Raw genomic sequence first — 14,336 nt, 5'->3', positions numbered from 1 at the left:
CAAACAACATGAAAGCAACGCGAACGAAATGAAAGCAGTAGCCAAATGCCACCTCAAGCTTCAGCAGATTTCATGCGTTAGTTTCTTGCGCTCAATAACCTCCGCTCTGGAATGCCTGGTATACAAACACAGAAAAGGTGCGCAAAATGTCGAAGTCCTCACGCCTTAGAAGGAAAAATGGAAAAATGAAGCATGAAGACATAAATCTACTCGATTTAGAAAACATTATGCATACATGAACGTGACTGCTTGTGTTGTGGAAAGAGTGGACACTGCGACTGACTAATCTGGTCAACAAGACTCGGCGCAGTCTTACCGCACATCCAACGGAAGCCGCCTGCACCGAGAGCACAGCAATTCCCCTTCCAATCTCAACCACCAGTAGTAATTATTAAGTCAGAGCCAAATTTTCGCGTTTTTTTAGAGCGAGAGCTCCACTCTTCCGATACGAAGCTGAAGGTCATGTGGCTATGAAATTTGACCTTCAAACCAGGGGGAGTAGAGGCTTGGCTCTGACGTCGTGCCACGTAACTCAGCACAGCTGCGCGCGTTGAGCCGACAGCGCTCGATCTCCTCGCAACTCGCTGAATCACGTGAATCGCTGCGCCTAGCCACAGCTGCGTATGCGGAGCCGACGGCACTCTCGCAACTGCCAGAAATGGAGTGACGCGCCGTTCGCTATGTGGAAGCGTGTGGCGTGTGCTGCGACTTCGACTCCGGCGACTCTATACTCTCTTTCTCCCCTTCCTCTCCTCCTCTACCTATTCTCCTCCTCCCTATCTGCACGCTGGGAGTGGTGGTAGTGGTGACGACACATCAGTCACAGACCCGTGCATTTTTTCTTTCCTCTTCTATTCAACTAGTTACTACCACTACTACTACTACTACTACTACTATTACTACTACTACTACTGCTTACCTTCACAAAAAGCCATGCGTGAGCAACGTGCCGGAACTAGTGCTTCGACGATTTATCGTCGCCATCAAGTGAAAGCTGATGACCTTTACAATAAAGAAAGGCGTCAGGTTGGACAACCTTCGTTCGTCCTCTTAGGTTCAGCCGGGTTGAACCACGGTTAATTTTTTTAAAGGAATGTTAGTAACGTCATGCGGTTGTCATCAAGCACATGAAAACAGTTTCGAAATATTTTCTGTAAATAAAAGAGCTGCTCTTGATGGCAACAGCACTAGCCCAGAAATTGGGAAAATGAAATGTGCAATCTGGTGACAAATATTCGAGAAATTTAGGTCCAACGCCTCTTTCAATGCCAGTAGAAAAGGCAAGGAAAGGAAGAGGGTGTAGAAAGAGAGAAGATATAAGACCATGTGATGAGACTGGCAACACAAATAGCACAGGAACGAACAACAGTAGAATAAATTGCGAACTCTGGAACCGAAAAGTGACCCTTGGAGCTCTTACATACCCAGCAATTCTAGACAAAAGCATTTTTGAGCGGAAAACCATTAATGAATGGATTTTTTTCCTGTAATGTAAGATTTCACTTTAGCAATCAATATATCCGCAGATCACCCGACGGCAGTATTGAATTATTTTTTCAATTAACGTTTTGCTCTGGTGAATAGAATTCCCCTTTGGCTCTCTACGGCAGTCTTGACTTTTTGATGCGACAGGTGGAAACACTTTAAAAGAAAGATTTCGCTACATATCAGAAGAATGGACCATTATGTTCAATATTGCCGCAAAAGTACGTCAAAATTTTACAATTTTCAAAATTATTTTCCGAAATTGGTGGACTAGAATTGAGGAAAACAGAGTTGAATGTTTTCTATTCTTTTTTAAAATGTGGTCTTAATCGATAGCCGAAAGACAATTTCTTAGGAAGTAAAGTAAAAAAAAGAACACTTAAGAAAAGCAATATATATATATATATATATATATATATATATATATATATATATATATATATATATATATATATATATATAAGATAAACGTATTTGGTAGCTAGAGGCAAAATGCAAAGTTCGAAACGCTTCATTTAGCCATAGATTTGAGTCTACGTTTCGGACACAGCCTGTCCTTTCTCAAGACTGCGGTTACAGGGATCTTCTTCCTCTTAGGAGTTGGCACTGGCACACATGTACGACACATGAACAAAACAAACAGACGGAGGCAAAGAATACTAGAAAAAAAGAGAGAGAAATGAAAAAAAGGGGAACAATTAAAAAAGAAAAACGCGCTGTCCCCCGCCGCCCACCCCGCAGCCGCAGGGAGCCGACGCGGGACGAGAAAAAAAAAAGAAAAACAAGGAGCGTAAGGGGATAATGGCCACCCCTCAAGGCAACAGAGCGGCGGCGAGTAAGGTGCACAGGAACAGACGGTGGCGGGATCGCCCAACACAGAAAAGTTAAGAGACGCGTGCACTCGCGTGCCCCGGCCATAAAGAGCAAACAAATAAAGAGAATAAAATGCAGACAGGGCCGGAGCTTCCGTCATCTGGAACCACTTCGGCAGCCGGAGCCAAGGCCGAATCAGCGGCGCCGTGAGCTTAACTAGACACACGTGCACTGTGCATGAAAACACCCAGACACACAATGGTAAAACATCCGAGCTCATGCCAGTGTCGTGTGGGGGCTAAATAACAATGGCGGGAGCATTTAAGCGGGTAAGGTGTACAGAAAGAGATGGTGGCGGAATTTTCCAACAAATAAAAATTAGAGATGCGTGCACTCGCGTGCCCCGGCCAGAAAGAGTAAGCAAATAAACAGAATAAAACGCAGACAGGACAGGAGGCTTCCGTCATCTGGAACCATTTCGGCAGACCGAGTCAAGGCGGAAACTTGGAGTTCATCCAAGTTTTGGTAGAGTTTCCATCTTGTCATGGCATATTTATAACCTCCTCCTTGACTACGAGCGACATTTCCTGACAGAATGGCAAGACCGCCTGCCGACAAGAGACGATTACAGCCGGTTCCCCGTCCAGTGGCACACCCAAGTAGCTCGCACCTACTGAGAGGTTCTCAAGAGCCACCAGGAAGAATACATACAAGCCGGAGACCCACAGTTCCCGACCATCGCGGAGACGCAGCGACAGGTTGAGGACGGTAAAACACGGGTCCTACAAGGGTGCCGCCCCAAACAACCGCAAGAAAACTCAGGGCTCTTCTCCGAGATGGCCGGTGCAAGATCAACCGTGACCCAACACAGAGCTCTACTGCCGACACCAACGCGGCCACCACATCTTCGCAAATTGGAGAGTAAAGTTGTTCCCTCTATCCCGAAGTCGCCCAGGGACACCACACGAGACAGCACCGCCGAGAGACCCACCTCAGCAACAAGCTTATCCACTGGAACCCACCGACAGCAACCCCCATCTAAGGCCAACCATGTGTACACCCCCACCACTCCCAGCAAACACTGAAATCCAGAGCGAGCAGCGCCAGCACTCCAGCAAGCCCAGGCGGAGCATCAAGCCCTTCTAGTGCAGCGCAGCGTCAGCCGACTTCCACGGTGGAGGGCCAGGTTGATACGATATCCAGCCAGAAAGAAGAACTTCCCAGCACCCCTCTATCCCGCTACGATCTTCGAAAGCGCTGCGGTTCGGCACAACGGGTTCGTCAACAGTGACATTCAGGCCGCGTGAGTACGCCGACTCTCTCTCGCTCATCCTACCGACAGCCTTCCTCAAATAACTCCAAATTTTTAAAATTAAGAAAAACTTTGGATAAACCAATTAGGCATGAACTGCATATTCATAGCCTAAAGGCCTATCTTGAATCAAAAGTCGTACCAAAAGGTTTACAAGTGTCGTTAACACCATCAATGAGTGACCTGTGTAAAGAGAAGGATAATTGGAATCGTATACTACAATCTGCCTCTATAAATTTGCTTGCAGTTACCATTGCCCACTTTGAGAAGGCATTGGTGGCTCTGAGAATGGAGGAGTCGTGCTCATCAACAAATTACCCTTACCGCGCCGGAGGCCACACAGCTTATGTTTTTTGAGGAAAAGAGAGCGACTGAGGTACGCGAGACCAAACGCAAAAAATTCATTGGAGACGGGGTTCCACACCACGCGTGGTCAAATTCAATAACAAGCGAAAAAGAATCAAGAACCGAGGCAGCTACAAATATTAACCCCACTATTATAATAAGCTCCAACAACAAATCCAATAGAACGACACAAACATCAAGCGTTCAAAAAACACGCGTAGAACGATCTGAAATGACAGCATCTACTAATAATAATCCTGCGGTTCCAAGCGCCTACTTTGCTTTCCAGCATAATATTATTAATCTATCAACCAGGGCCTTATCGACAGTGGAAAGATCCGTCCTTTCTCGATACCTTACATTCTGCCCTACCACCGGTAAATACAACGAATTCTCGGTGTTAAAAGATTTGGACAACTTTGCACGAATGTTGCGACTCCGTGAATACTTCTTTGATCGGGCGCGGGTTACCGCGGATTGCAGAGAATTCGTCGTTACTAACCACCACTGGACTCCTAATATAGGAAGGGACAAACACTTGGACATGTACATTAACGCCGTCCAGAAAGACATTATCTACGCCTACAAGAACCACACTCCAGAGAGACAGAATTTGTCTAAAAACGAACGGGATGCATTGAAGGCTCTGAGCAGGACAGATATAATCATAAAGCCAGTGGATAAGGGAGGTGGTATAGTTGTCATGGACAGCGAAAAATACATTGAAGAAGGCTTGAGACAGCTCTCCAACTTTGGTTTCTATCAACGCCTTGAAGCAGACCCAACTCCGCAATACCAACATTTTGTAGCGGAGACCCTGGGTCAACTTGCGAAGAATGGGGACATATCCCTACGGTTATCTAAAGCCCTCACCGCACCACACGCGTCGCCAGGCCGATTCTACATGTTACCGAAAATCCACAAAAAGAATAATCCTGGCCGCCCTATAGTATCCGACATCGGCACGGTTACAGAACAAATTTCCAGTTACATTGACACATTATTAGACATATTCCAACAACACACGCATCATACATACGCGACACAAACCATTTCCTTCGCGCAATAGCAGGTCTCAAACTCCCGGAAGGAGCCTTCCTTGCCACACTAGATGTAGTCTCTCTCGACACAAACATTCCTCATTCCGATGGCTTTAAATCTCTGATCGAAGCGCTGTGAACAAAACAGAAAGGAGGAATCCCCTACCCCACGTGTTTTAGAAATACTGGCGAAAATCGTACTCGAATGTAAAAACATCGAATTTAACAATGAACACTGTTTGCAAATTAATGGCACAGTCATGGGTACAAGGATGGCACCCACCTACGCCAATATCTTCATGCATAGTATTGAATCCAAATTTCTGAAAGATTGCCCCATTAAGCCCACCCTATACAAACGCTACTTGGATGACATCTTTTTAATATGGACTGACACAGAGCAAGGACTCATACGTTTTATTGAAAACTTCAACCTCGTCCACCCCAACATATATTTCATTTACACGTACTCCGACACCACAATTAACTTTCTAGATGTTGAAATTTCGGCAAACGAAGGCTCACTTACCACCGGTGTTTATTGAAAACCGACGGACCGCCAACAATATCTACACTTCCAAAGCTGCCATCCTCGTCACTCTAAAACAAGCATCCCATACTCTCAGGCACATCGATTTAAAAGAATATGTTCCCAAGACAAGAACTTCGTAAAAAATTCCAAACGCATGCGAGAAGTCCTAATTAAGCAACGATACCCCCCGCCATTGTCGACGATGCCATTGAAAAGGCATCTGAACTCAACGAGGAAACAGATCACCGGGCAAATCTCGTACTTACCTTCACCAGTAACCCGCCTAACGTAAACAAAATCCTCAGAAAACATTTCAACATTCTCGAAAAAAGCGAGCGCCTCACCAAAATTTTCACTGCTCCCCCTCACGCGGTCTACAGACGACCAAAAACATTCAAAATATTCTAGTACACTCAAAAACAAATAACCAGCCGGTTTTGGGGTGCCGGCCCTGTGTAAAAAGTAGATGCCAGGTCTGCAAACACATACAAACACCAAGCACAGCTTCAGGCTTTAAATGGGAAATTAATGGCAACTTTGACTGTGATTCCTGCAACGTAATATACCTCCTAGAATGCAGGGTGTGCAGTATGCAGTACATTGGACAGACCGTCAACCCTCTACGAATTCGCTTTAATAACCACCGCGCGCATATCTTATCCCTACCCAACCTTCCCTTGTCAAAACACATTAATGAGCGAAACCATTCATTTGATGCAATTAAGTTAACAGTCCTACAGGGTGGGTTCCACAACACTCGGGAAAGAGAACGACGCGAGTCGTATTTTATTTACAAATTTGGAACATTTCCTCACGGCATTAATAAAATTCCCGGTGTATTGTTCTCCATCCGCCCCTTGCAGGGCCGTTGCTGACATTACGAGAGCCAGTTTCACATACCTCGGTCGTTTCTTGCCAGCGAAATCTTTTCCAAGCTCACATTAATTGCTTCATCCCCCACCCCATCCCACCCCTATCTCCACAGTTTGATTACCTTGCCGAGCGGGGTGCAATTCAAGAACCCTTACCTAAGTGCTCACGCCATTCACATTTACCTCCCACACGACACTTGACCGAACTCGGATGTTTTGCCACTCTTTTTTCTTTTGTGTGTGTCTGGGTGTTTTCAGGCACAGTGCACGTGTGTGTAGTTAAGCTCACGGCGCCGCTGATTCTGCCTTGACTCGGGCTGCCGAAATGGTTTCAGAGGATGGAAGCCTCCTGTCCTGTCTGCGTTTTATTCTGTTTATCTGCTTACTCTTTCTGGCCGGGGCACGCGAGTGCACGCATCTCTAATTTTTATTTGTTGGAAAATTCCGCCACCATCTCTTTCTGTACACCTTACCCGCTTAAATGCTCCCGCCATTGTTATTTAGCCCCCACACGACACTGGCATGAGCTCGGATGTTTTACCATTGTGTGTCTGGGTGTTTTCATGCACAGTGTACGTGTGTCTAGTTAAGCTCACGGCGCCGCTGATTCGGCCTTGGCTCCGGCTGCCGAAGTGGTTCCAGATGACGGAAGCTCCGGCCCTGTCTGCATTTTATTCTGTTTATTTGTTTGCTCTTTATGGCCGGGGCACGCCAGTGCACGTGTCTCTTAACTTTTCTGTGTTGGGCGATCCCGCCACCGTCTGTTCCTGTGCACCTTACTCGCCGCCGCTCTGTTGCCTTGAGGGGTGGCCATTATCCCCTCCCGCTCCTTGTTTTTCTTTTTTATTTTTCTCGTCCCGGGTCGTCTCCCGCGGCTACGGGGTGGGCGGCGGGGGGCAGCGCGTTTATCTTTTTTAATTGTTCCCATTTTTTTACTTTCTCTTTCTTTTCTAGTATTCTTTGCCTCCGTTTGTTTCTTTTGTTCATGTGTCGTACATGTGTGCCAGTGCCAACTCCTTAAGAAGAGGAATGAGATCCCTGTATCCGCAGTCATGAGAAAGGACTGGCTGTGTCCGAAACGTCGACTCAAAATAAATCTATGGCTAAGTGAAGCGTTTTCAACTTTGAATATATATATATATATATATATATATATATGTATATATATATATATGCCCATCGTACAAAATACTACGATGTAGCAAACAGTCCCGAGGGGGAAAAACATGCCCACGATTGTTGTGTGAAAGATTTCAATGGGACAGATGATGTGAGCATCCTCGACTACTTAGAATTAAATTTGGATTGTTTTAGTGCTGAAGAAAATGTAAATGCATTGTGGTGAAAGTTAAAAATAATTGCCATGATTGTATTGCCATGCTTGTTCCCGAAAGGGTTAAGAAAAGAAAACATAATGCTTGGGTTACGAGACATATAATTCACAGGAAATGAAAGCATTAGAGAATGAGGCGCTCAGGTCGGCCTCGGTATTCTGTTATGAACACGCTAAGTACCGCGCTGAAAACGGAGATGAGAAAAGCTAAGGACACCTTTTCCACCGTCACTTTAGGCAATTTTCTTAAAGAAGCGCCAGATAAATTTTGGAGGCGCTTAAGCGGCAATAGATCTAGGAGTATTTCATTATTGGTTGACGGCTCACAGGTTTCAGATGCTATGCTAAAACAGTTGCCGATGAATTGAACAAATACTTTCAATCCGTATACGCTTCGAAAGATAACAGTGCTATTACTGATCCAGAAGAGTTTTTGTCTCCCATGTCTGATGTTGTTTCCCAGGAATGTATTTTTAACTTGCTTCTTGATCTTGATGCTAAAAAAGCAGATGGCATTGATAAGATACCCGCAGTTATCTGCGCCGCTATGCTGAATGGATTTCGCACTATTTGTTGATAATATATAAGGCCTCGCTAGAGCAGTGCTCTGTTCCGTCAGACTGGAGGAATGCCAGCGTCATTCCCATATACAAATCAACCGATCGCAGGTCCGTTTCCAACTACTGCCCGATTTCCTTGACTTCGACAAACTGTAAAATACTAGAACACCGTTATCTTCCGCCACTTGACTGCATTTCTGGAGGAAAATAATCTCTTATCAGACGCTCAGCACGGGTTTCGACATGGCTTGTCGACTGTGACACAAATATATGTATTTGCATTCACACAACTATTAATTGCGACACAACTGTTAATTTGCATTCACAGTACCTCCGGTGTTCGTGATTTGAGTTGCACTCGGCGGACCTGTTGGCAAGTTAATCCACCTCTTACGCTTTGTAATAAATGTGCTGCTACCAAAAAGCACGTTTTATACCTTCATAGACCCTGCGTCTTTGCCCTATATAAAAACACTGAGATACCTGCGTAGCAAGCAGGTGACGAGATAGTTATGCAGCTAAACAGAACTGGTTGACCGTCTGTTCTAATGCTTAATTTGGTCTTCATTTTATTTGGTCGTCCAATGTTCGGGTGACGTACGCCGCGAAGTTTGACTTCACCTTGGTCATGGCAAAATCTTGACCCCCATGCCACTGAACACAATAAACGCTTCATCGCCCTCGCAGAACTGACGGATAAGCACCGACGACTGACGGAACGCGCCGACATATTTTAGACGTCGGACCTGCTTTTTGTGCCCGCCGCGGTGACTCAGTGATTATGGCGCTCGGCTGCTGACCCGAAAGACGCGGCTTCGATCCCGGCTACGGCGGTCAAATTTCGATGGAGGCAAAATTCTGGAGGGCCATGTACTGTGCGATGCCAGTGCACGTTAAAGAACCCCAGATGGTCGAATTTTCCGGAAACCTTCACTATGGCGTCCCTCATAGCCTCAGTGGCTTTGGGACGTAAAATACAATAAACCAAACCTGCTTTTTCTGAATGAATGAATGAAATAATGAATACTATTGTCCACCGAGAAGAACCCCCGAATCCCCGGTCCCGGCACGCAGGCCTGGGACGCGGGTAGGGGATGCTTAGGCACAAGTGAAGATGCATTGCTTCTTCACGGTCTCAGCTGCCAGGCGGGTGGCTTGCTGCTCGATGGCGGGGTCCTCGCTCTGCAGGGAAACTTCCCAGGCTTCTCTACTGATGATGTTTAAGCCGGCGCCCGGAAAATCGACGAATTCTCAAATTATGTGATGAAGAGTGCCCCCTTTCACGGCAATTTTTACATTTTGAATCTCTTTCATCCCCGGTCTGTGTCAGGTAGACGCAGACTGGGCAGATGTAATTTCCAGATTGTAACCGCCTCCAAATGCGCGCCTCATTATTGGAGAGAGACCGATCCGGGGGTGCAACTATCCTTCTATGTAATTTGAAGTGTTCGGTAAGTTCGTGGTATGTAACGATGCAATCTTTGATACCCTTGCATCCGGGCTACTTTTGTCTGAGGCCTTTCCGTTCATGGAAGCAGACTAAACTTTGCTTTTGGGACGAATCTGCAAAGCATAGTTCCTGCGACAAGGCCACACTGGAACCACCGGCCATGAATGTGATCGGCCATTTGTTGTCCCCACCTCATGTTGGTTTCGTCACGACATATAACTACCATGTGAAAAGGATACGGAACGAACAGTTTCCAAACACAATCCTGCTTGATTACTGTATCAGGGTGCACTAGTTTGTTGATCCCCTGGCGATCAAGGAAACCTCCACATGGCTGTCATATCGTCTCACCAGAGGGATCATGGGCGCTCGTGGCTTGTGAGGCGTCACTATATCCCACGAGTCGCTGGTCTGCGTGTCGTTCTCAGGCCGCTCGCGTGGGTAGACTTGTCCCTTTTGGCCCATCAGCAGGAGGATGAGGGGCAGCACTACCACTATGGAAAAGACGACGGCGCCCAGCCACGCGTTGGACCAGGTACACCACCACCACCAGCCCTCGGCCTCTTCCACGTCAGTGCCTCCGTCGTCTTCCCCCAGAAGCTGGAACGCACGCAGCGTTAATCACACTTGGGGTTCCATCAACAAGTGTATCAGTAGACACCTTTAGCATACCGTGTACCGTGTTAGCGTTACCGGAGTACCGGGAGCCCGCGCGCAGCCAATCCGCATGCGTAAATCACCTTGACGGCGCCAGATGGCGCCAGGTACCAGGCAGCTACGCGCGCGCCTGCAGCATCGGGACCAATCAGCGCGGGTTCCCGGTACTCCTGTAACGAACGGTTGTCACGATTGTAACAGACGACGCGCTTTTTCGCGGCACCGCTCAGATGCGAAAAGACCGTGAATTTTTGTGCCAGCTATGAACGAACAGTGCTTTAGAATATGAATTTGAGGGGACGACAGAGCTTAAGATTAGATGCCACGGTCTCTCCTCAAGACGTATTCGCTGCCTCTGCCCACAGGGGGCAAGAAATTGTGATGCAGCCACATTTTCTTGATGTTTCAAGATGCGCTGTGATGTGTAGTCATACAAAAAGGCTACACATTAGCAGAAACCTGTGCTGATTAGTCGAAAAATAGATCTTGTTTTTCCTATCAAGCTCCTGTGTCCAATAAACACAAAGCTAATAAAAGTACAAACGATATTTTTTTATGACTCAAGGGCCTCTCCAGCCACGCAGCTCCGAATACAATGTTAGTGTTAAACTTAGTGTAATAGCTCAGGCTGCGGTAGCATTTTTAAAGGTGTAAAAAAAAACCCGTGAGTGTGTCGGGCTTAAAAGTATGAGAGTGGCTTACGGTGTCCAATGATGATCTTAAGTGCAACCAAATTAATAAAAAGGCAGTGCGCACGACTTATAAAGTGGTTAAAAGGAATTGAAAAACTTGATTGCAGTTGCCGTCAGGCAACCTAGGCCACAGTCCTTATCAGGACAAGATCAGCTATAGGACCATGACGGGTAGTATAGAAAAAAAGTCATCAGCAGCACTACTGAAAAATGAATAAGTTGTATAGCCCAAGTCAAAGTTTAAATACATGGGCAGGATAACATGCAGATGTTAATACTAACGTGGTAATACGCTAAAACGCTAGTATGCCTTCACGTTTTGGAGCTTTCACATGGCACTGATTCCATTCCAAAAACTGTAGCGCCAACTTCCTTAAACATTAAGGCCCTTGGCTGTAGAGACAAATGAAACAAAAACGAATAGACTTCGAGCTTCATCTGATACATCCTACGAAATTTTTTGGCGCGCAAAAAAGCCCCATTTTTCAGCAAATATTTTGTAACTGGTTTCAATTTTCTGGCATTGATGACTGACAGTTCTGACGTCATGACTGAGACATAAAAGAGCGGTGTCAGTAGCCGGCTGCGGCGCCAAAATGGTCGGTGTAGGGGGAGAGGGGTGACCAACTGCAGGAGAACAGAATAGCCGTTCTCTAATGAATCGCGACAAAATACATCCCAACGTGTCATTTCAATGTCAGCGGGTTCGCTTCTCGGGCGAGATTCGTCCACTGTGGAACATTATAGTTATAATGTATCGCAGGGAGTTTTTTTTTGCCTCACACTGGTAACATCCATTAAATACACGCTTGGTCTGCTTCTATTCCTGTCTGTCAGCAGCCCGACGCAAAACTGGGCGAATGTCCAACTCGCATCTATCTCTTGAGTCTCCTTTGCACTCATCACATGCTTCCTTGGCATCTTACATTTTGGCGGTCCTCGCATTCTTGCCGAGAAGTTGTAAACATTCCAGTTTTTTTACTGCGACTAACCCCAGTACACAGATAAACATGCGCTCAGACAGCAACGCAACTCTGCAATGCTGCCTGCTTGCGTTTACGCTTCGTATTCTGTATGTGCGGTTGGCATGGGCATATCGCCTGGCATGTCCTATATATCTTTGTCTTCCTCAGCACTCGCCGCCTCACCGCCTCACTATCTGCGACAAAGTCACCCAAGCGCGGAGGCTAACGGCGAAAGAAATACCTCTGCCGCTACGAAGACACTTAAGGGCCGCCGCGGTGGCCGAGTGGTTATGGTGCTCGGCTGCTGGCCCGAAAGACGCGGGCTCGATCCCGGCCGCGGTGGTCAAATTTCGATGAAGGCGAAATTCTAGAGGCCCGTGTACTGTGCGATGTCAGTGCACATTAAAGAACCCCAGGTGGTCTAAATCTCCGGAGCCCTTAACTACCGCGTCTCTCGTAGCCTGAGGCGCTTTGGGACGCTAAACCTCCATAAACGATAAACCGAAGACACACCTAAGTCGGTACTTTTACTTAAAATGAGTGGATGCGCTAGCTGCAGGTACTGCCGCGAAATTATAGCAATTTGACGACTGCGGAGTCAGCGCCAATGACATAGATAGGGTGAAGGCCTAGTCACTAAATTCAGCCTGCAGCTGGGCATGCTGAGCCAGTTTCCATACGCTCGGCGGAATAGCACTCGGAAAATAAATTACGAGAGTGGTGTCTCAGTGTGCGTGTGTGTGTGTGTGGGCGTGAAAAATTCTCTCTAGTGAAAGAAACGAGTTGTGCAGTCTAAGCCGCACAAAGTTCATCACTATCTACGCAAGTAATACTGCCCGACAGACTAACACACAGGTTCAATCAACACCTATTTTTATAGTTACCCTTGCAGACATGAGATTACCCGCTCTGAAAAGGTATGCACAGCGCGGATATGTTCGTGAAGTTAAAGAGCACCCGGAGGTGCATAGCCCACAAATAATCTTCTAAAGGGCACGCCGCGGTGGCTCAGTGGTTAGGCGTTCGGCTACTGATCCGGAGTTGCCGGGTTCGAACCCAACCGCAGCGGCTGCGTTTCGATGGAGGCGAAACTCTAAGCGCCCGTGTGCTGTGCGATGTCAGAGCACGGTAAAGATCCCCAGGTTGTCGAAATTATTCCGGAGCCCTCCACTACGGCACCTCTTTCTTCCTTTCTTCTTTCACTCCCTCCTTTACCTCTTGCCTTACGGCGCAGTTCAGGTGTCCAACGATATATGAGACAGAAAGTGCGCCATTTCTTTTCCCCCAAAACCTATTATTATTATTATTATTATTATTATTATTATTATTATTATTATTATTATTATTATTATTATTATTATTATTATTATTATTATTATCTAAAGGGCCCCTGAGCCGCTTTATCGCTTTGTTTGTGATGCAAGATGCGACCAGATTTATCTCTATTGATCGCAACCAGGCGCAGCCGATTCTACGTCGTTCCGGAATGTTGTAACTTTGCACGCCGAAACTTCGAAAGTTCGCTATCAGCTTTAAATTGAGCACGGCCGAGAGCGGCGGGCATTCCGTTCGACGACCGCCGAGCACTCTTGTTTACGCCGCAGCCGAGTCATTCAGTCCATTCTGGGCGCAGGTCAGCCCAATAAACAGTTTTCTGCTAGAAAAACTTTCGGCTTCTTCCTCACTGCTTCGACTGCTGTCACCACTACGTGACATCTGGTGCAGGTGCTGTACCGTGGGCCTGCACTGCTACCGAAGATGGAAATCATCATCGCTCGTTCTTCAACAGCCACGTGATGCACCTGAATTCAGTGGTCTACCCCTTGAAGACGCCGGGGAATGGTTGGACCAGTTTGAGCGTGTGACGACATTCAACCGATGGGACGACCAAACAAAACTACGGTACGTCTTTTTCGTCCTGAATGGCTCAGCCAAAACCTGGTACGAGAGTCATTAGGCTTCCCTGCGAACATGAAAGGAATTTAGAATGGAACTCGTGAAAACATTTACAAGCATTTTCCGCAAAGAAAAGGCCGAATTACTGCTCAAGACTCGCATTCAACTGCCAAATGAGACCTACCTAGTGTACGTCGAAGAGATGTGTCGTCTGTTCCGACGCGCTGATGCTCACATGACAGAGGAGAATGTGCGCTTCTTGATGCGGGGTGTCAGAGAAGAATTTTCCACCGGACTGGTCCGAAACCCGCCCAAGACCGTAGCCGAGTTCACATAACTGAAGCGTCTACGATCGAGAATATTCTCGACATCAGAGATCGGCAT

The 14,336-nt window shown here is 46.7% G+C and overlaps 1 protein-coding gene across 1 annotated transcript in view; it reads right to left on the bottom strand.

Annotated features, from left to right (window-relative positions):
- Positions 1-14,336, bottom strand: part of LOC144109642 (uncharacterized) — a 36,683-nt gene that overhangs the window by 13,874 nt on the left and 8,473 nt on the right. The window contains exon 5 of the mRNA XM_077642457.1: positions 10,094-10,342. Within this exon, the coding sequence (XP_077498583.1) occupies positions 10,094-10,342 (249 nt within the window). The remainder of the gene's footprint in view (positions 1-10,093; positions 10,343-14,336) is intronic.

Source organism: Amblyomma americanum, chromosome 11 (genome assembly GCF_052857255.1).
Source record: "Amblyomma americanum isolate KBUSLIRL-KWMA chromosome 11, ASM5285725v1, whole genome shotgun sequence".
Classification (NCBI taxonomy): Eukaryota; Metazoa; Arthropoda; class Arachnida; order Ixodida; family Ixodidae; genus Amblyomma; species Amblyomma americanum.
This window is presented reverse-complemented; position numbering and strand designations above follow the sequence as displayed.